The 20,976-nt window shown below is 40.7% G+C and overlaps 1 protein-coding gene across 11 annotated transcripts in view; it reads right to left on the bottom strand.

Moving 5' to 3' along the window:
* Positions 1–20,976, bottom strand: part of fsd1l (fibronectin type III and SPRY domain containing 1-like) — a 127,369-nt gene that overhangs the window by 59,069 nt on the left and 47,324 nt on the right. For all 11 annotated transcript variants that reach the window (XM_069926156.1, XM_069926163.1, XM_069926147.1 and 8 more), the window contains 2 exons: positions 14,327–14,349; positions 4,061–4,182 (listed from right to left, as the gene is read on the bottom strand). In XM_069926156.1, the coding sequence (XP_069782257.1) occupies positions 4,061–4,182; positions 14,327–14,349 (145 nt within the window). The remainder of the gene's footprint in view (positions 1–4,060; positions 4,183–14,326; positions 14,350–20,976) is intronic.

The raw sequence follows: 20,976 nt of genomic DNA, 5'->3' as shown, positions 1-20,976 counted from the left end.
TACAGTTTAATCGTGAACTCATCTGTCCAAAAGACCTTTTTCCAGAATTCAGCAGTTTCTTTTAAATTCTTCTTGAATAACTGTAATCTGGCCATCCATCTTCTGTGCCTAACTAGTAGTTCACCTATTGCAATGTAGCTGCTGCAGTAGTCATTCAATACACCCACACTTCCCTCCAGAAGAATGTTTTTGATCTGTCGGACAGACATTAGGGGATTTTTCTTCATTGTGATGAGAATTCTTCTGTCATCAGCAATGGAGGGTCTCCCTTAGAATACCAGTCTCTTTGCAATAATTGAGCTCACTAACATGTTTTTCTTAATGATATCCCAAACTGTTGATTTTGGTCATTTTAAGATTTGGGCGATACCTCTTACTGTTTTATTCTTGTTTTTCAGCCTTATAATGGCTACTTTGTCTTTCATTGGCAAAACTCTGGTCCTCACCTTGAAAAATGCCAATTTTAGACTTCAAAGATGATCAAAAGCTTAGAAGGAAGCCTAGCTCACTTATACCTGCACCAATTTGAGTAATCACAAACACAAGTGAAGCACAATGTCCCAAACATTATGATGCCCAGAAATGGGGGAAACTATATTTTAAAAGTGCTGCAATTTCTACATGGTCAATCCAAAATGTATACAAATAACCTTGAATAAAATCTGGAACGTACACTTTAATCACATAGGAATTGTTAGATTATAAATTAAAACTGTGAAGTACAGGTAAATAAATGAAAAAAAAAATGTCTGTCCCAAACATTATGAGGACACTGGATCAGGATGTTGCCTGGATTGGAGGAGATGGAAGAGGCTGGGTATGTTTTCACTCAAACAAATGAGGCCAAGGATAAATGTATATCAAAGTAATGAAGGATAGAGTGGCATGGTTAGCATGCTATTACAGTGCCAGAGATCTGTGTTTGAATCCAATGCTGTCTGTAAGGAGCTTGCACATTCATACCAAGGGTTTTCTCCGGATGTTCCAGTTTCCTTCCACATTGCAAAGACATATAGTGTTAGAAGGTTAATTGGTTGCACTATTGTATTTGGGCAACGTGGGCTTATGGGCCAGTAGGGCCTGTTACCATGCTGTGTCTTGAAATTTAAAAAAATAAAATTAGATATCCAGAATTCTGCCAGAGGAAGTGGCAGAAATGGATATAATCACTTAAAAGAGTATTTGAATAGGCAAGGTATGGAAAAATATGAATATAATGCAGGCAAATATTTATCTATATTTAGTGTAAATTATATCTGTATGTATATATGTGATTACACATGTGCTATGTATTGTGTGTGCACTATGGTCTGGATAGATAAATAGGTACAGAAGTCATAATTTCTGTGCTGTATAACTCTATGATCATAAATACAGAATGAATGAAAAAAGGCTGGCCAAACATGTCATCGGGCAGTGTGACATCTTTTTTGGATGTAGAGAAGCAAAGTCTGAGGAGCATAAAATGCACTGTGTGTGTGCTACTTCAACAATGACCATATGGACTGTGGACAACATCTTGTCTGAAGCACATTAAAGAGCATCCAGATTGAATTACGCATTTGAAGGGTAGATATCTGCACACAATGTTGTACCTGATCTGACATCTAGTGGTCAGCATTGACAAGAGATTGTAACTTGCAGGTCCATAAAAGCCATTCTATATATCCTATATTCCATCTCAGCAGTCTCCAACCAGACAACATCAATCTCCAATTTCCATGACCTCCCTTCGCCGATCTCTCTCTCTACTTATTCCTCTGTTTTCCTACTGCCAGCTCCTCACCCTCCCTCTTCCTTTCCTTCTCCTATTAGAGCGGTTTCTTAATCCTCTGCCCTCTCTCATCATCTGTTTCCTTCTTTCACCTCATACCCAATTCCACCTATAACCTCTTTCCTGTTTGCATGCATTCCTCCTCCTTCTCCCCACCTTTTAGTCAGGTGTTTGCATGATGTTTGACATTTTTGATGAAGGAGGTAGACCTGAAACTTTGATTCCCTTTGACCTCCAATGGATGCTGCATGATCTGTTGAATTTCTGCAGCATTTTTGTGTACTGCACTACACCCCAACATTTGCAGATTTTATTGTTTATCACCTCATAAAGCTCTTTTAATCTGCAATTGGCAAGTGACTTACCTCCTGACTGACACTCAAAGCCTTTTCTTCATCTTCCAGTCAAAAACCAAGAAGGAACACTCTGTACTTGCATGGGTGAGTACCAACAACTTTCAAGAAGTTTAACACATTCAGAAACAGAGTCAACCACATTAATGTTAATTTTCTCCATCACCGATACAGTGGCTATATTGTGCACCATCTACAAATTTTACTGCAGTCACAAAAGCCCCTTTCACACTTGCAAGTGGTCCCAGGAATTATCAGTCAATTACCTTTTAAAGTGTCTAGTATGAAAGGAAAATTGTTTCAACGCCAGCGTCAGATGAATTCATCTCTGCAGATGCCGGCGTTGCAATCAGGCAAGTGTAGAATGGGCAATTACATTGTGGGATTGAAATTTCCCAAGTTTTTGTGTGAATACAGGAATGCGAAGGAAGAAGATTAAACTTTGCCGTGAGAAAGTTGCAGCGGGAGAGAGAGAGGAAATAAATAGCAATAGTGGACAATTTTTAGACTGTGGGAAAGTAGTGCTGTAGCACACACAATTTATAAAGACCGTGGGGGGAAAAAAGGGATGGCGGACCTGACTTTCCAGAATGCTGTGCTGCAGAGAAACCCCTTCATGAGTGCTCAGAGCATACAGGCTTTTATCTGCCGCGTGGAATTCTGGGAGGGCAGGTCCGCCATCATTTTTTTCCCCCCCAAGGTATTTCTATATTGTGCGCAATAGCGCTACCAACTTACCCATGCTGTTTAAATTGTGTGTGATAGCAGTACCAATTTTCCCACTGTCTTTACAAATTGTGCGCTGCAATGCTACCAACTTTCCCAAGCTGCTATTGCTATTTATTGGCACTTTCCCACATTCCCTTATAAAGGTTTATATAGGCCTGCACAACAATAACAGGGGCTGAAGAGCTCATACTGCTTAATTAGGAGAGGTCAAATAAGAAAAGCCAAACCCCCATTCCTATCCCAGGGCACTGAATTTAGTGGGACGCAAGTGTGAAAACAGGCAAAGTTAAAATCTTGAACTCCAAGGCCAATATCACTGTGGGAATGGTTTATCTTCCTCCCAAGGAGGATTAGAGATGGGCCAGCAACACCCAGTACTCAAAAATACCAAAATAATATCTAAAAGATTATTAACATCAGAAAGCTGATGATCGATATTAAAGACTCTCTATTTACCCAAGAATCATTGGAATGCATTGTTAGCTATTCAATAAAAACACCTAACTACTACTTCTGGTTGTACACACAAAAACCTTCAGTTCAAGGCTAAATAAAGTGACAATTAGAGGATCCAGTTTCAGGCATTGATCCATCCTGGAATTAAACATCAGTGGACTGTTCAAGGACAAACTTCAAAGCCATTTAGAATTTTTCCTGCCATAGGTTTTAAATGTCCAAACAGGTCCTTAAAAATAATGGCAACATGATAGCTAGCTCCAGTAAAAAGGCAAGCTTCTGGATAGTCCGGACTATTAGGAGTTCTTTACCATACAGTGATATGGCAGAATCTTCTATAAATGCGACCCTATGCATCTACTTTGGATGTATATTGTGGATGAAGAGTAGTTGGAGTTGTTAGTTTGAATTTATACTGCCACTTTATGCATCTACTTTGAATGTATATGGTGGATGAAGAATAGTTGGAGTCGTTAGTTTGAATTTATACTGTCACCTTAGCCCAGAGGAATGTATTAACTTGTTTCAAAATGGTAATAATTGAAAATAAACAAGTGGAAAATTACTGGACACAAATAGTTGATCTGTTCATTAATTTTAGTTGCTTCATTCTGTGTTTGTGCTCTGATTTCTATTATTGAGACAGCAAGACATTTAAAAAAGAATAGACAGTGCTAGTTTAATGCCACTAAAACTTAATGTTTAACACTGTGAGCAAACTAAGTTGCAAAACAAATTTAATCCTTACCTGGTAAAAATTTCATTGATCTAAGCATTTGCTTTTCCTGGGAGAAATCAACCATCAAATGAGTCATGTTGTCGCTAATTTTTCGTTTCAAAGATAGTCGAAATGCAGGAGCCATTGTTACCCTATGAAATTAATATGAATTTTACAAGATATCAGAAGTACAAGGAATTTTTTTTTGAGTTAGTTGAACAGATTTTAAAAAGCCATTTAACTATTTCTACCATACTCTCCTCAATTATGTACCCCAAATCCACTTTCCCCATGAAGTAAATTGTAGGAAGTTGTTGGTCTACATGGCTAACAGCAAGCGTATTTTTATAGGTTTTTAAAACCTTGGCTATTCTATGATTGGAGAATGCTGCTATTTCAATAGCACACCCAAGATACAGTGGAACAGCCAGGACTAGCCCAAAATTATGATACATTGATACAGCTTTTACTTCAGCACTGGGTGAGTAGGACAGATACAAAAAAAAAATCACAAACACAAACATCAAATACAAGAGCATTAGCTTAAGACTGAGTTTTAAGAGATACATAAGTCAATGAGCTGGGAATTGTGCGATATGGTCAGAACAATGCCCGTTTGGTAATGCTACTCATTTACTCATTTTCAGTCTGTCAGATATCATTTTTTTAAAAATTTTTCAGTACAACTTTGAATGTACATCACCCTGACATGAATGCAATAACATTCCTAACTTGGGGAATAAGAGACAATTTTATATAACATTTTGGAAGTGATTCAGTTTCATCTGAAACCAGAGTCTAAAAATTGAATAAACAATGAAGGCATAAAATATGAATTGGCTATGGTGGATTAGGAAAACTACAGTAATAAGGTCTGACAATAAATATACAATGATGACATTAACAAATTGTTTATGTTGGATCTAACTAGACTTTAAAACAAAAAAAACCTTCTGCAGTTATCATAAATTAAATAAAGATTAAATAAAAAAAAGTTTAAACCAAAATGCCTTAAGTTTGGGAAAATTTCAAAATTCAGAGAAGAATCAATGTATTGATAAAGTAAGGGATACAAGGAATAGGTCAAGCCAGAAATATGAAAAACTTTTACAGATATGCAAAAAGAACATGATTAGCAAAAATATGTTGATCTCTTACTCAGACACAAGAAATATTGGGGAATAATGAAATGGCAGAGAAATTAAACATTGCATGTTTGTCAGAATACCTGGCAACTTAGGAGTCTTAAATAAATTAGCATTAGAAAAATGAACATTGAAGAAATTAAGGGAATTGCAAGACGATAAAGGACATAGCAGATAGAATAGTAACTGAAAATGTTCGAGGTAGCAATTAGTAAGTTAAAAATAGTATGTTAGATTTTATTACATTTAAATTTAGACATACAGCATGGTAACAGTCCTTTTTGGCCTACAAGCCTGTGCCGCCCAATTTACACCAATTAACCTTCAACCTCCAGTATGTTTTGAACAGTGGGAGAAAACCCACTTCCAGGAAGCACGGGTTTGAACCCTGTCACTCTCGCTGTAACAGCGTTGCACAAATGCGACGCTAACCTTGTCGCCCTCCATTATAAGAGTAGAAAAACAGTAACATCTTGCTCCAATTTTATAAGTCCTGTTGTAACCATCTCTGGAAAATTATATTGATTTGATCTCCTTACCCAAGAGGGTGTGCTACAAACAACCATTGATTACTGGAAGACAAGTTGGTTGTGCGAGATTGAGCTTATGCTTTCTTGATTTTAGAAGCAAAAGAGATCTCAAAACTTTCAAAATTCTTGAGTTCTTGAGGATCTCTAGGGTAGATGCAAGGACACATATAAATAAGGAATGTAGTAGAGTAGCAATGCAAAGGGTGTCACAATTAGTGCTCATTATCTCAAAGTAAGGCAGAAATGAGAAAAATGTCTTCACCCACTATGTAGTGAATCTTTGGAAATGCTTTCCCAGGAGTTTGTGGGAGCTCAGTAACCAAATATATTCAACATACACATGATGCTTAGAGATGGGGGTTTGTGCATAAAAGCATATTAAAGTAAAAGAAGACAGGAGGCTGCTTCGACAGATAATGTGAAGGTAAACCCAAAGGGTTTCTACAAGTATATTAAGACTAAAAGGATAGTAAAGGACAAAACTAATCCCCTAGAAGATCAGAGTGGTTGTCTATGTGTTGGGGGGAGATTTTAAACTGTTCTTTTTGCATCAGTATTTACTCTGAAACTCGCATAGTGTATGAGGAAGGAAGGAAAATGGCAGTAGTGTCATGGGACATGTAGAGATTAAAAAGGAGGTGCTTACAGCAAATAAAAATAGATAAATCCCCTGGGCTTGTCATGATATTCTCTCAAACCTTGAAGGAGACTAGTGTAGAAATTACAGAAATATTTAAAATGTCCTTAGCCACGGGTGAGGTGCCGGAGGATTGTGTAAAAAATTACAGGCCAGTGAGCCTGAAGTCAGTAGTAGGTAAATTATTGGAAGGTGTTCTGAGAAATCGGATATACAAGTATTTGGACAGCCAAGGGCTGATTAAGGATAGTCAGCATGGCTTTGTGCATGGTAGGTTGCATTTAACAAATCTTCTAAGAGTTTTTCTGAGGAGGTTACCAAGAAAGTAGATGAAGGAAAGGCTGTGGATATTGTCTACAGTAAAGCCTTTGACAAGGTCCTACATGGGAAGTTAGTTCAGAAGGTTCAGACACTAGGTATCCATGGAGAGGCTGTAAATTGGATTCAAAATTGGTTGAATGGGAGAAGACAAAGTAGTAGTGGATGATTGCTTCTCAGTCTGGAAGCCTGTGATTAGTGCTGTGCCTCAGGGATCGGTGCTGGGACCATTGTTGTCTATAATCAATGATTTAGATGACAACGTGGTAAATTGGATCAGCAAGTTTGCTGATGACACTAAGATTGGAGTGTTGTGGGCAGTGAGGATGGCTTTCAAAGCTTGCAGAGGGATCGGGACCAACTGGAAAAATGGGACAGAAAATGGCAGATCCATCACACATCATCTTCAACCTGCTACCACCAGGTAGGACCATCAAAATCACGAGAGCCAGGCTGGGAAATAGCTTATTCCCACATTCTGTGGGATTTGTGGAGTTCACTTAAATTGGTGCAGACCAGAAGGGCCGATATGGCCTGTTTCCGTACTGTAATTGTTATATGGTTATATGGAATTTAATCCAGACAAGTGTGAGTGAGGTTTTGCATTTTGGAAGGACAAACCAAGGTAGGACATACACAGTAATGGTAGGGTACTGAGGAGTGTGGAGAAACAAAGGGATCTGGATGTATAGATACATAATTCCCTGAATGTTGCATCACAAGTAGACAGGGTTGTAAAGAAAGTTTTTGGCATCTTAGCCTTCATAAATCAAAGTAATGAGTACAGGAGTTGGGATTTATGATTAAGTTGGTAAGGCCAAATCTGGAGTATTGTGTGCAGTTCTGGTCGCCTAACTACAGGAAGAATTTTAGTAAGATTGAAAGAGCACAGAGAAGATTTACTAGGATGTTGCAGTTACATGGTAAGATTAAACAGGTTAAGAGAGATTTGATAAATATTCACAAAATTATAAGGGGTATAGACAGAATAAATGTGAGTAGGCTCTTTCTAGTTAGATTAGGAGAGATAAATACAGAGGGCATGGTTTTAGAGTGAAAGGGGTAAGGTTTAGGGGGAACTTCACTCAGAGAGTGGTAGGAGTGTGGAACGAGCTGCCATCTAACGAAGTAAATCCAATTAAGAATAAATTGGATAGATATATGAATGAGAGAGGTCCAGAGGGTTATGGACTAAGTGCAGTTCAATGGGACTTGTGGAATAATACTTTGGCACAGACTAGAATGGACAAATGGCCTGTTTTCTGTGCTGTAGTGTTCTGAGGTTCTAAAGATCAGCAATAATCTTACTGAATGGCAAGAACAAAGGCAAAAATTTCCAACTGCCGTTTCTAGGTTCTAGGGTACCCTCAAATTAGATTAATCAAAACATTGATGAGCAGCAATTAACCAGAACCATCATAAAAAGAGTACCCAAATGAAATTAGACACAAGTGTCAAAGTTTCAGCGTGAATTTTGTTAGGAGCTGAAAAGAACCAATGACAATCTCTCGGGTACTAATCCAAAGATAATGAAAATAAACAGGACAATGGAAGGGACCTGTTCAACAGTAATATACACAGTGATTACTAATGAACTAGATCTTCTGCAATATCCTGCAAATAACTGAACTCAGCGGAATAGAGATGAAACCCTGCCTCAACTATTATAACCCAGGAGTAAATCACAAAAATCTGTAGCACCGTGGTTGAAGTAAAAAACACAAAATGCTGGAGAAGCTCAGCATGCCAAATAGTGTCCTTTACGCAGCAAAGGTAGAAATACATAACCAACATTTTGGGAATTAGCCCTTCATCAAGGTATGAGAGAATGTCAGCAGGCATCTAAACTAAAGGGTAGGGGGAGCGGCAAAGGCAAAAGATGATAGGTGGATGAGGGAAGGGAGAGGACAGCAGCAATGAGGGGGAGGAGCAATGGCTGGGTGGATAAGGAAAAAGGGAGGGAAGAATTGAGAAGGCAGGAAAGGGGGAGGGGAAAGAAAAGGCAAGCAAGTTAAACAGAAAGCAGAGAAATCAATGTTCATGCCATTTGGCGGCAGAGTTCCTGAACAGAAGATGAGGTGTTGTTCCTCTAATCTGCTTGTGGTCAGGGCAGGATGGTGCAAAAGGCCATGAACAGACATGTGAGTCTGGGAGTGTGACTTAGAATTGAAATGATTGGCTACTGGGAGGTGCTCAGCAAAGCGATCTCCCAATCTGTGTCCGGTCTCTCCAATGTAGAGAATGTCACAAAGGAAACACCAGATGCAGTCAATGAGTCCTGCGGATACACAAGTGAAGCGTTGTTTCATTTGAAAGGCCTGTTTGGGGCCCCAGACTGTGGTGAGTGAGGTGTTTTCGCAAGCGTTGCACCGACTGCAGCAACAGGGGGGGGGGGCGGGTAGGTAGGGAGGGATGAGTGCATGAGGAAATCATGGAGGGAGTGGTCCTTATAGAAGACCAAGCAAAGAGGAGAAGGAAACATGGTGGTGGGGTCCTGTAGTAAGTGCCAGAAATTCTGGCGGATAATGTGGATGGAGAGGCTAGTAGGGTGGCATTCTATATTTGTTGCATCTGGGGCAGAGGGGCCAGGGCAGATGAGCAGGAAATGGAGTTGATGCGGGTGAAGGCTAAGCTGATGGTAGTGAAGGGGAAGTCATGTCTGTGGAAGAAGGCAGACATTTTGGAAGACCTCGTCTTGGGAACAGATGCAGTGGAGACGGAGAAAATGAGAGAAGGTGCTGGGGACAGGGTGCGAGGAAGTGTAGTCAAGCTAGTTGTGGGAGTTAGAACGTTTGTAGTATATGTCGGTAGAAAGCTTGTCTCCTGTGATAGAGACAAAGATCCAGGAAGGGAGAGGTTTATCAAAAGGCACTTTCAGGTGGCCAAATGCCCTGCTTGTAAATTTTGGAGGAATTTTGGCAATATGCGGCTGTTGGGAGGCCACGTGAATGCATGGGGCGCCTGCCAGGCGAACTTTGTGACCCTCCTCTGAGAGGGATAATCGCCGCAGCACAGTGGCCACCCCAGCCATCTGAATGCAGCCACCCAAAAGGGGCTGCATTTGGGACGACAGTCAGCTGGCGAGCGCCTGACAGCTCCTGTCCCAGCTGCCCCTTCCTCCGGTGCAGGACGTAAGGGCAAGGGCAGCTGGCGTGGGCTGTCAGGGCGGGGATTGCAGGGCTGGGGTGGCCGGTGGGAGAGCTCCAGCCCCCTCATCCCCCACCGGCCGCCCCAGCCCCCTCCTCCCCCGCCGGCCGCCCCAGCCCCCTCCTACCCCGCCGGCCGCCCCAGCCCCCTCCTCCCCCCGCCGGCCGCCCCAGCCCCCTCCTCCCCCGCCGGCCGCCCCAGCCCCCTCCACCACCACCGGCCACCCCAGCCCCCTCCTCCCCCGCCGGCCGCCCCAGCCCCCTCCTCCCCCGCCGGCTGCCCCAGCCCCCTCCAACCCCGCCAGCCGCCCCAACCCCCTCCTTCCCCCCAGCCGCCCCAGTGCCCTCCACCCCCCCAGCCACCCCTGCCCCCTTCTCCCCCACCGGGTGGGGGGGGGGGGCAGAGTGATCAGTCTGGGAACATCCCACGTGGGATGTCCCCACACTGATTGTCCCAGCTCAGACAGCCCGCCATCCCAAATCTGACAGCCCAAAGGACAGGAGCTAGAGTGCGCTCAGATCCGCATCCCGGTCGGTGCAGCTGTCTCTTCAGGTGGCCAGCGCTGGACTTTTAGCGCTGCCACGTGAACGACAATTCAAAGGGCCACTTACTCTTCTTCAGGTGCATTTTTAGCGGAGAATACACCTAAAGAAACCTAAAGATGGACCAGGTGAGTCTGAGCTCAGGGTGGAAGATAGAAGCGAAGTGGATGAAGTTAACAAGCTCATTGGGGGCTGCATGAGGCAGGCCCGATGTTGTTTATATACCGGAGGAAGAGTTGAGGTGTCTTTCCTGTGTAGGCTTGTACTATGGATTACTCCAGAAAACCCACAAACAGGCAGGCGCCCATGGCTACTCCTTTAATTTGGAGTAAGTGGGTACTTACTTAACTTAAAAGAGAAGTTATTTAGAGCGGAAGAGGGTGGTGTTAGAGGGTGACTGGCCCAGTCTTTGGTCCAGGAAGAAGCAAAGTGCTTTCAGACCTTTTGTGCGAGGGATGGAGGTTTAAAGGGTTTGGACATCCATTATGAAGATGAGGCAGTCTGGTTTGGGAATCAGAAGTCATTGAGGAGATGGTGTGCATGTGAGGTGTTGCGGATGTAGATGGGGAGGGATTGAACTAGTGGAGAAAAGGTATGAAGAATCTAGTTCGCCAACCTCATCATCCGCCCCTCCCCCACCTTCTCTCTGGCTACCCTCCTAGCCTCCTCTCCCCCCAACCTCCCTACCCCACACTTCCTCCCTAATCGCTAACCTCCTTAATCCTCCTCCCCCTGCCAACCACCTTCCTCCTCCCCCCAACCCATCTCCACCCTTGGACCTCCCAAATCCTCCTCCCCCTTCCTCCACAACACCAATTCCCACTCTGACCCCTGTTTGGCTTTTATTATCCCCTCTGACCTTCCCGTCTCTGAGATGGAACACTCAGTCCTCAGTAGAGGCCTCACTTTCGTCCTCCTCCGTCCACACCTCAACGAGTTCCATGCACGCTGCAATGCTGGACTCTTCTTCCGTTGCCTCCGCCTTCAGGTTTACTTCCACGACCGTGACTTAACACCCACCCCCACCCCAAGACCCCTTCTCCCTCTTCAAGCCTTCTTCCTCCTCCTGGATACCTCATCCTGGCCAGCTCTAGAGCTTTTTATTTCGAAGTGCCATCAAGACATCTTAACTTTACCACCCCACTCTCATACGCCAATCTCACCTCCTCAGTTCGCTCTGCCCTACACTCTTTCTACAATAATGCCAACCTCATCACGAAACCCAGAGGTAAGGGTAATGCTGTTGTGATCTTGTGCATTGACCTCTACCTTGTCGAAGCCAGTCGACAGCTCTCAGACACCTCTTCCTATCGATCCCTCCCACAGGACCCCACCGCACATCAAGCCACCGTCTCCAACACCATCTCTAACCTCATCACTTCTGGTCAACTGCCCTCTATGGCAGCCAATCTCATTCTCTCCCACCCCCATATTTCCTGTTTCTACCTTCTATCCAAGATATACAAACTCAACCATCTGGGTAGAACCACTGTTTCTGCCTGCTCTTGCCCCACTGAACTAGTTTCATCTTACCTTGACCTTTTCTTTTCTTCCCGGTCCAATCGCTCCCCACTTACATCTGCGACACCTCCCTTGCCCTTCATCTCCTCAATGACTTCAGATTCCCCAAACTGGACCACCTCATCTTCACGATAGATGTCCAATCCTTTTATACTTCCATCCCCCACATAAAAGGTCTGAAAGCATTTTGCTTCTTCCTGGACCAAAGACCCCACCAGTCACCCTCTACCACCTCCCTCCGCCACCTGGCAGAACTTGTGCTCACTCTAAATAACGTCCTTATTTCATCTCAATTCCTCCAAATCGAAGGAGTAGCCATGGGGACACATGGGTTCCATCTATGCCTGCCTGTTTGTGGGCTTTGTGGAGCAACCCATGCCTCAAGCCTACACAGGTAAGATCCCTCAACTCTTCATCTGGTATATTGATGACTACATTGGGGCTGCCTCATTGGAGCTTGTCAACTTCATCGACTTCGTGTCTAATTTCCACCCTGATCTCAAACTCACCTGGTCCATCTCCGATAACACTCTCCCCTTCCTGGATCTCTCTGTCTCCATCTTGGGAAATGAGCTTTCCACCAACATATACTACAAACCCTCTAACTCCCACATCTAGCTTGACTACACTTCCTTACACCCTGTCCCTTGCAAGGATCCCATCACTTACTCTCAATTTCTCTATCTCTGCTACATCTGTTCCCAAGATGATATTTCAGGCCAGATCTTCCAAAATGTCTGCCTTCTTCCACAGACATGGCTTCCCCTCCACCATCAACTCAGCCCTCACCTGTATATTCTCCATTTCCTGCTCATCTGCCATGGCCCCCACTGCCCCCAAACGCAACAAACATAGAATCCCCCTCATCCTCACCTACTACCCTACTAGCCGCTCCATTCAACACATTATCCACTGGAATTTATGGCACTTACTACAGGATCCCACCACCAGACATATTTTTCTTTCTCTTCCCCTCTTGACCTTCCGTGATTTCCTCGTGCATGCATCCCTCCCCCCCATCCCCCAGCATAATCCCTTGTGACTGCAGGAGATGCAACACTTGTGTCCACACCACCTCCATCACCACAGTCCAGGCCCCAAAATAGGCCTTTCAAATGAAGCAACACTTCACAGTATTGACTCATTGACTGCATCCAGTGCTCTTTTTGTGAAATTCTCCACATCGGAGAGACTGGTTGCAAATTGCTTCGCTGAGCACAGCGACCTCCCAGTAGTCAACCATTTCAATTCTGAGTCACACTCGCAGGTTCGCATGTCTGTGCACAGCCTTTTGCACCATCCTGCCCTGACCACCCGCAGATTGGAGGAACAGCACTTTATCTTCTGTCTGGACAATCTCTAGCCAAACAACATGAACATTGATTTCTCTGCTTTCTGTTAAACTTGGTCACCTTTTCTTTCTCCTCTCCTGCCCTTCCAGTTCTCCCCTCCCTTTCCTCTTACCCATCCAGCCATCCCTCCTCCCTGCTGTCCCTTCCCTCCCCTCATCCCCTCATCCACCTATCATCTCCTGCCTTTGCCACTCCTCCGCCACTTTTGTTCAGATGCCTGCTGAAATTCTCATACCTTGATGAAGGACTCCTCAAGCCCGAAACGTTGGTTATGTATTTCTACCTTTGCTACATAAAGATGGTCCTCCAGAATGGAGGACCATTGCCTTCCCAAGATTGTGTTCTATGGCGAGCTCTCCACTGGCCACCGAGACAGAGGTGCACCAAAGAAGAGGTACAAGGACTCCTTAAAGAAATCTCTTGGTGCCTGCCACATTGACCACTGCCAGTGGGCTGATATCGCCTCCAACCGTGCATCTTGGCGCCTCACAGTTCGGCAGGCAGCAACCTCCTTTGAAGAAGACCGCAGAGCCCACCTCACTGACAAAAGACAAAGGAGGAAAAACCCAACACCCAACCCCAACCAACCTATTTTCCCTTGCAACTGCTGCAACCGTGCCTGCCTGTCCCGCTTCGGACTTGTCAGTCACCAACGAGCCTGCAGCAGATGCGGACATACCCCTCCATAAATCTTCGTCCGCGAAGCCAAGCCAAAGACTTAAAGGATACCACCTGCTGAGCTTCTCCAGCATTTTGTGTTTTTCTCATCACCGAGGAATCTTATTCCACACTTGTATCAAAAACAAAAAGGTACTTTTCCCATACAGTGATGGAGCATAGTTATGTTCATAAACCAGGCATCATTTCCCAGCTCAAAAACCTGCACAGCTGCAAATTATTTTGAGAGAACCTGTATGTTTAAACAAGTTAATTAAATTGATAACTTGGGATTTTTTTTCTTACCCTCTCCATCATAACAGGAAATTCTATTTTCATTCTCTTACATTTTCTCATGCCTCACAGCCTTATGACAGATATTACACATAAATACACACATACATTATAGAACAATTGCTGTAGAAGATAAATAAGTTTTTTTTTTACCTATCCTTGATCTGCTTGGCAGCCTTGGAATGAAAGAGGAAGAGGAAAAGAGGATGTTAGTTCCAATCATGCAAGTTGACTGAAACGCCATGCTGAAGGGCAAGAAGTGAAAGTACAAAAGATACACATTTATTCCAGACACTTCAATAAAAAGTGGCATATTTGGCATGAATGCAATATTGCAGGGGTGACAGCATTAACATTGCTGCAGCGGTTAGTGGGTTAGAACTGCATTTGCCATAGTTGAATTATTTTCATTAGCGCACAAGCACATAACATTTCTAGTTATTCCAGTAACATATCAATTTTAGGGGAAGTGCTTTTGGATCAAAGCTTTAAAAAAAGTCAATTGTGCCATTATTCAGAGATATTAAATTGTCCCAATTAAAAAAACCATAATGAGTCACTATGAAAACCCTCAATGCGAAAATATGACAAACATCAGGAGCAGATTATGTTGGCTGAAATCCAAGTAACTATAATTTTTTATCTTCTGCAGAGAGACTGGCTGCAAAGCATGTTATTTTGAACTTTATATTGTAGTGCTATTAGGGCAGAACGAGCAGTTGAAGCTGCCAGTAATTGTCAAAAAGCAGCATTAAGAGTACATGAACAATGACTTACAGGTCTTGATTCTGGAGTCTCCGAACCCATTTAGTTTAAACACCTTATACAACATTTTGAATATTTAGCTTTTACAGTACAACCTCAAATCCAAAGACAGCTGCAACTGTGCTTGAGATAATTACCAGTGGTAATTATTTATCCAATGTTAGGGCCAAATATGTGCCAAATAATGACCCACACACAGTTTTGAAATGTTAAACTTTTAGCAGAACTGTTTTCAGGTTGCGGAGAAGCTCAAATATGGAGGTCTGTTAGGTTGAATCCTGTCTGATCTAGCACAAATTCCTCAGCATGTATTTCATACTTTACAATTTAAATATTACAATTAAGCACATTGGCTACTGAAGCTTTAAACCAAGTTTACATATTCCTTTACTTACCACAGACAATTAATAACAAATGCATGGACCACCACTGGTGAGAGGAGCAGGTAAGCTTGAGCCCCTTCCCAGATCACCAAGATTTTTTTTGGTTTTATAGTGGAAAAAATTGAAAATTTGTTGCTTTTTTAAAAATCACATAATTTACAACATTGTTTTACATATTACTTGATTACATCTTCAATATTTGTCTTTGTTGCATTGCCGAAGTGAACCTATAGCAAACCCCCAGATAAAGCCCAATACAATTCCTTCAGCAGTCTCCAGGTCCCAAATTGACTCAAGCTACCTTGAGCAAGTTATCCTTGACTGTGTCAATTATAAACAATGCTATAGGCATTTGCAGAACCTCCTGCAAAGCTGAACTGAGATCATTTTGATGGCAAAATTGCAAGAGACTGCAAAAAAAACCTTTTTAAAGATACTGTACATTAGGAATTTACCAATTTTCAGCTATTTTTATGTTTTTCTAGACCATGTGTTACTTTGTAGATTAAAGAGCAAATTACCCATTAACCACTATACAACTCCATAAAAAACTCTACCAGATCTACCTATTCTGCCAGACTGTGTGCCCCTCCAGTGAAACTCCAGTTTCAGTCAATCACAATAGTAGTGCAAATTTACAAGACAGAAGGCATTAGGAAAGTTGTCAAGACTTTTTCATAGCACTTTTGAACCATCTCAGCTCTGTTTCTTAAGTGACATACAACCTTGAAGACAGTATTCATTGTTGCCAGATCAAAATAAATATACTTTCTAGACCTTCTCCCATTAGAGATTAAACTGTTCATTGTTTTTTAATGCTTTTTTATGAATAATAACAGAATAATTCTAGCCTTTAAACATGGCACAGATATTTGAATCTTTTCACCATGTTATCTGTAATTTATTCCTTTTCATCCCTCAGTGATTTAAGTTGTATCCCTCTAGACCAGGTGATCTAGCTTCTTTAGGGCAGCCAGCTTCTCATAGCTCCAATTACCAACCATGATATCAGAGCATCATTTTCTTTGGTGAATTAAAATGCAAAGGTATTTAATACCTCAGCTATTCTCCCTTCCATCAAAATATTTCCTTACATAGCTAATCAGTCTTGCCTTTCATTAGTCATATTCATGTCATGGATTTTTTTAAAATTTCCTTTTGCTTTTTTCTTGTCTTTTTCATTCTCTGCTCTCATTTCCTTTCTTAACCAGCCTACTTATTGCTTGGGTTAGTAACCTGGCAAATGTTAATGCTCTTCAATGCTGTGCCATTTTATTCCTCTTAAGGGAGCTCCAATCTAAATGTTCATGCCCCTCTTGCTCACTGAAATGTACTATACTGTGGCTGTAGCATCCCCATTTTATAGGATATTCAAGAACAAGGTTAGCAAAGATTCAAGCACAATATTGTTCAAGTACAGATTACTGCTAGCCTTTGATTTTAATTTATCCAGGTGATACAAAAGAAATGAAAAGGAACACAGTTCAGGAAAGAATCCCCTGTTCTAGTGCCTCCGTCAAATGACAACATCCACTCACAACCTGCAGAAGAGCAACTTCATCTTTTCTGGGACAGGCTATCTTGGGCAAGGATACAAAGGATGTCTGACACTCCTCTTTTACACAGCCACTTCGATGCGAGAATGTTCCACTTTTATTGTGCTACGCCTTCTGTGTAAAAGGTACAAAGACGAAATGGGGGAGGGGGCATCATTCCAATCACTACTTTAAGCCAGCAGCAGAGGTAGTCACAGAGCTGAATTGACATCTGCATAAAAAGGGTGACCCACCCTTCTGGGACCAGGTTGGGAAAAAAAGTCTGGGACCAGGTTGGGAAAGGATGTGTATGCGTACTGTTTCTGACAGCATACAAGATCCTCGGGCACATATGAACTCCCCCCTCGTGATGATAGCCCCAGACACCATCCCATACCAGGTCTCTACTGTGGATGTCGCTAGGAAGGATCGCTGGTAAGGTGCACACTACTGAAGCTGAGCAATAGTATTGCTGTAGATCAAATTGCTATAGATCAGTGGTTTTCAAACTTTTTCTTTCCACTCACATACCACTTTATGTAATCCCTATGACCTAGGTGTTCTGTGATTAATAAGGGATTACTTAAGGTGGTATGTGAGTGGAAAGAAAAAGTCTGAAAACCACTGTTTTAACCATACCGAATTGACTCATGAGGTGCAAAGTTTCATAACTCCAAAGGAAATGAGCAAATGACAATTTTTCTCAAGCAAAATATTTCAGTAAAATTGGGTCTAGAGCAGTGGTTCTCAACCATTTTTTACCACACTCACATTCCACTAAGTAATCCTTTACTAATCAGAGAGCACCCATGGCATAGGGATTATTTAATGTGGTATGCAAGTGGAAAGAAAATGTTTGAAAACCACTGATATAGATAAATAGATCTATATGAAATATATGGGAATCCCCAACTCTTTATCTCACAAGGGTACATGATTTTGAAAACTACTTTTTTTTGAATATTTTATTTAAAATTTTTAACCATACATGCATTCAAATATATTTCAAAATACAAATATAATATACTGAGTATCAAAAACATGTTGATAATATCCCTACACCCCTCCAATCCCAAGAAAAGATGAAGATTTATTTTATCATTAACAGAATTCCAGGCAGCTCTTAGAGGCTAAAAACATTTAGAAATAAAATTAAAAATTTAATCCTCATTTTTTATAGATATGGATGCCAAATTTGTAAAAATATCATTTTTTTTTCCTTAAGTTGTGTGCAATTTTCTGGAGGGGATCATAACTGCGTTTCCCCATACCATTGTTCCAAACTTAAGTGTGATTCAGATTTCCAAACAACTACAAAATACTTTCTGGCCACTGCTAATGCAATTTTAACAAATTCTATATATCTAGTTAATTTCAATTTAGGTCTTATCGCTATAAATTTACCTAAAATAAAAATAATTCTGGATTTTGTGGAAATTGGACTCCTCTAATTTGTTCTAAAAATGTTCTAATTCCAGCCAAAAAGGTCTTACTTTATCACAAGACCATGTTGAATGTAAAAAAAGTTTCCACCTTTAAACCACATCTAAAACACTGATCTGTTAAAACTGATTTCAATTTATTTAATTTCTGTGGTGTGAGGTATAGCTAATGTAAAAATTTATATTGTATCAATTTATCTCTTAAGTTTATTGTATTAGATGAGCCCAATTCTTCTCATCTATTATCACATTTAAGTCTGTTTCACATCTTTGTCTAGATTTATGAATTCCCGGTTTAGGGGTTCCCACTTGAAGTAAATGATAAATTGCCAAAATAAATTTCTTTGGATTTCCCTTTTTTATTAGAATATCTATATCACTACACTTGGTAGAGACACTGTTGAACCCAACTTATTACTTAGATATGCTCTAATTTTAAAATAGCAAATTTTTAATTATTAAGAATACCATATTTATTCTTAAGATGTTTAAATGACATCAATTACCCTTGCTCATAACAGTCTTCATATATTTGATCCCTTTATGAGACCAAATTTCAAAAAATTGATTATCTAATGTACAGGGTATAAGTCAGTTATGAGTCAAAGGAGTTTTAAGATATAAATTACTCCTTATTCCAATTTCTGTATTCGTATCATGCCAAATTTTAATCAAATGGTTCAATAAAGGAGTATCTCTTTCAGCAGTCATTAATTTCACAACCATTTATATATAAGATTTTCTGCTTTTCTCTCTCCTATTTTATATAATTCTATTTTTTCCCCATTTTCAAAACAAAGGTAAGGAATTTCATTTGGGCTGCTCTACAGTAAAAGCTGTAAAATTCCCAATTCATATTTCCATGTTAATTTTTCTATATAGAGAATCTAGATATTTTATGTTTCCATAAAAAAATTTTCTAATATATTTATTTAATTCTTGAAAGGTTTTTTGAGGTATTAATATAGCAATGATTGAGAGATACTGTATTCTGGGAAACATGTTCATCTTTATACAATTAACTCTTCCTTCTAATGTTATAGGCAATATTGCCCATCTATTTAAATCCTCTTCAATTTTTTTTAAGTAGTGGCAAATAGTTCAATTTATATAAATTTTGAAATTTATTATCTGTACAGACTCCTAAATATTTTATCCCATTTGTTGGCCATTTAACCGAGTTTCTTAGGCAAAATAGTATTATCACCTCTTGTGGGAGGCATAATTTCACTCTTATCCCAATTTATTTTATAACCTGAAACTGTACCATATTCTTCCAACATTGAATGCAATTTTTATAATGAATTTACTGGTTCTGTCAAATATATCAGCACATTGACAGCAAATAAGCTAATCTTATGTTCTTTTTAGTTGATTCTAAAATCCTGAATATCCAGATCCCTATTAATTACTTCTGGTAAAGGCTCTATGGCTAAAACAAACAACACCGGTGATAATGGGTAACCTTGTCTACTAGATCTTTTTGATCTAAATTGGGCAGACATTTGGCCATTTGTTACCACTCTAGCTTTGAGTTCATTATACAAACTTATCCAGTTTATAAAAGTTTGCACAACTCCAAATTTTTCCAATACTTTATATATATAAAATCCCATTCTAATCTATCAAATGACTTTTCTGCATCTGGTGCTACTGCTACATTAAATCACCTCTTTTTTATGCTAAATTAATTATTCTCAATAATCTAGTTATATTATCAGCTGTCTCTTTTTCACAAAACCCATTTAATTCATATTTATCAATTTAAATAGATATTTTGTCAATCTATTTGCAATGTTACGAGGCCAAAGGACCCCAAAATCCAGCAGCAATAGACATTCACAAAGACAAGTGGCTTTCAAAACAAAAGTTATTTTTAATCAACTTTAAACATGAAAATAGAATAGGTTCTTGTAGGGTTTGCAGAGAGATATTTGTTGCTCCAGGATTTCCACAACTGAGATACCACCACTCCTCAGGGTCTCGCTGATGAAACTTGCCCCATCAGGTTCTTCTAGATGGTAACCTCTTCAAGCTACCACAGAGTTCCATTCCTTCCTCTATTTCAAGAGAAACATCAGACAGATAGCACTTCCAGCCATCTACTGCTCTGGAACTTGCTTTCATCAGTTTCAAACAGTTTTCCCTGGATTGCACTTTTCAGTTACTTGTCAGTGTCCCACACACTGACTAACTGACTGACTGAGCTGTTAACTCAACTCTCTCTCTTTTCCAACTGAAACTCCAAAGAGAGCATGTGACTCATGTCTTGCAAAACCCCAACCTTCTCCAGCAAAACAACAGTTCTTTCTTTTTCCTTCTCAAGTTGTTATCTTAGGTAAACAATCTAGAATTGACATTTCTGTGAGCACTTTGTAGAAAGGGTACTGATATAGATAGCATGACTCGACTCCAACAAGAAAATGGTCAAGCATTTTATGACTTCAGTTCAATTAACACCTACTTGTGAAAGGTGCTTACATTCTCCAGAGATCCTCCAATGTGAATTCTTTAGTCTTTCAAATAAGATGTTTAAAAATGTGTGTATGTATACGACCTACTCTAAATCTTATAAAATCTCCCCAAATATTAATATTGTTACACAAGAACTTTGGAAATTATCTTATAATCTAAATTTAATAAAGATATAGGTCCATAGGATGATGGTTTTAATGGAT

Source organism: Narcine bancroftii, chromosome 1 (assembly GCF_036971445.1).
Source record: "Narcine bancroftii isolate sNarBan1 chromosome 1, sNarBan1.hap1, whole genome shotgun sequence".
In the NCBI taxonomy this organism is placed as follows: domain Eukaryota; kingdom Metazoa; phylum Chordata; class Chondrichthyes; order Torpediniformes; family Narcinidae; genus Narcine; species Narcine bancroftii.
Note: the sequence above shows the minus strand (reverse complement) of the source record. Positions and strands in the feature narration are given on the sequence as shown.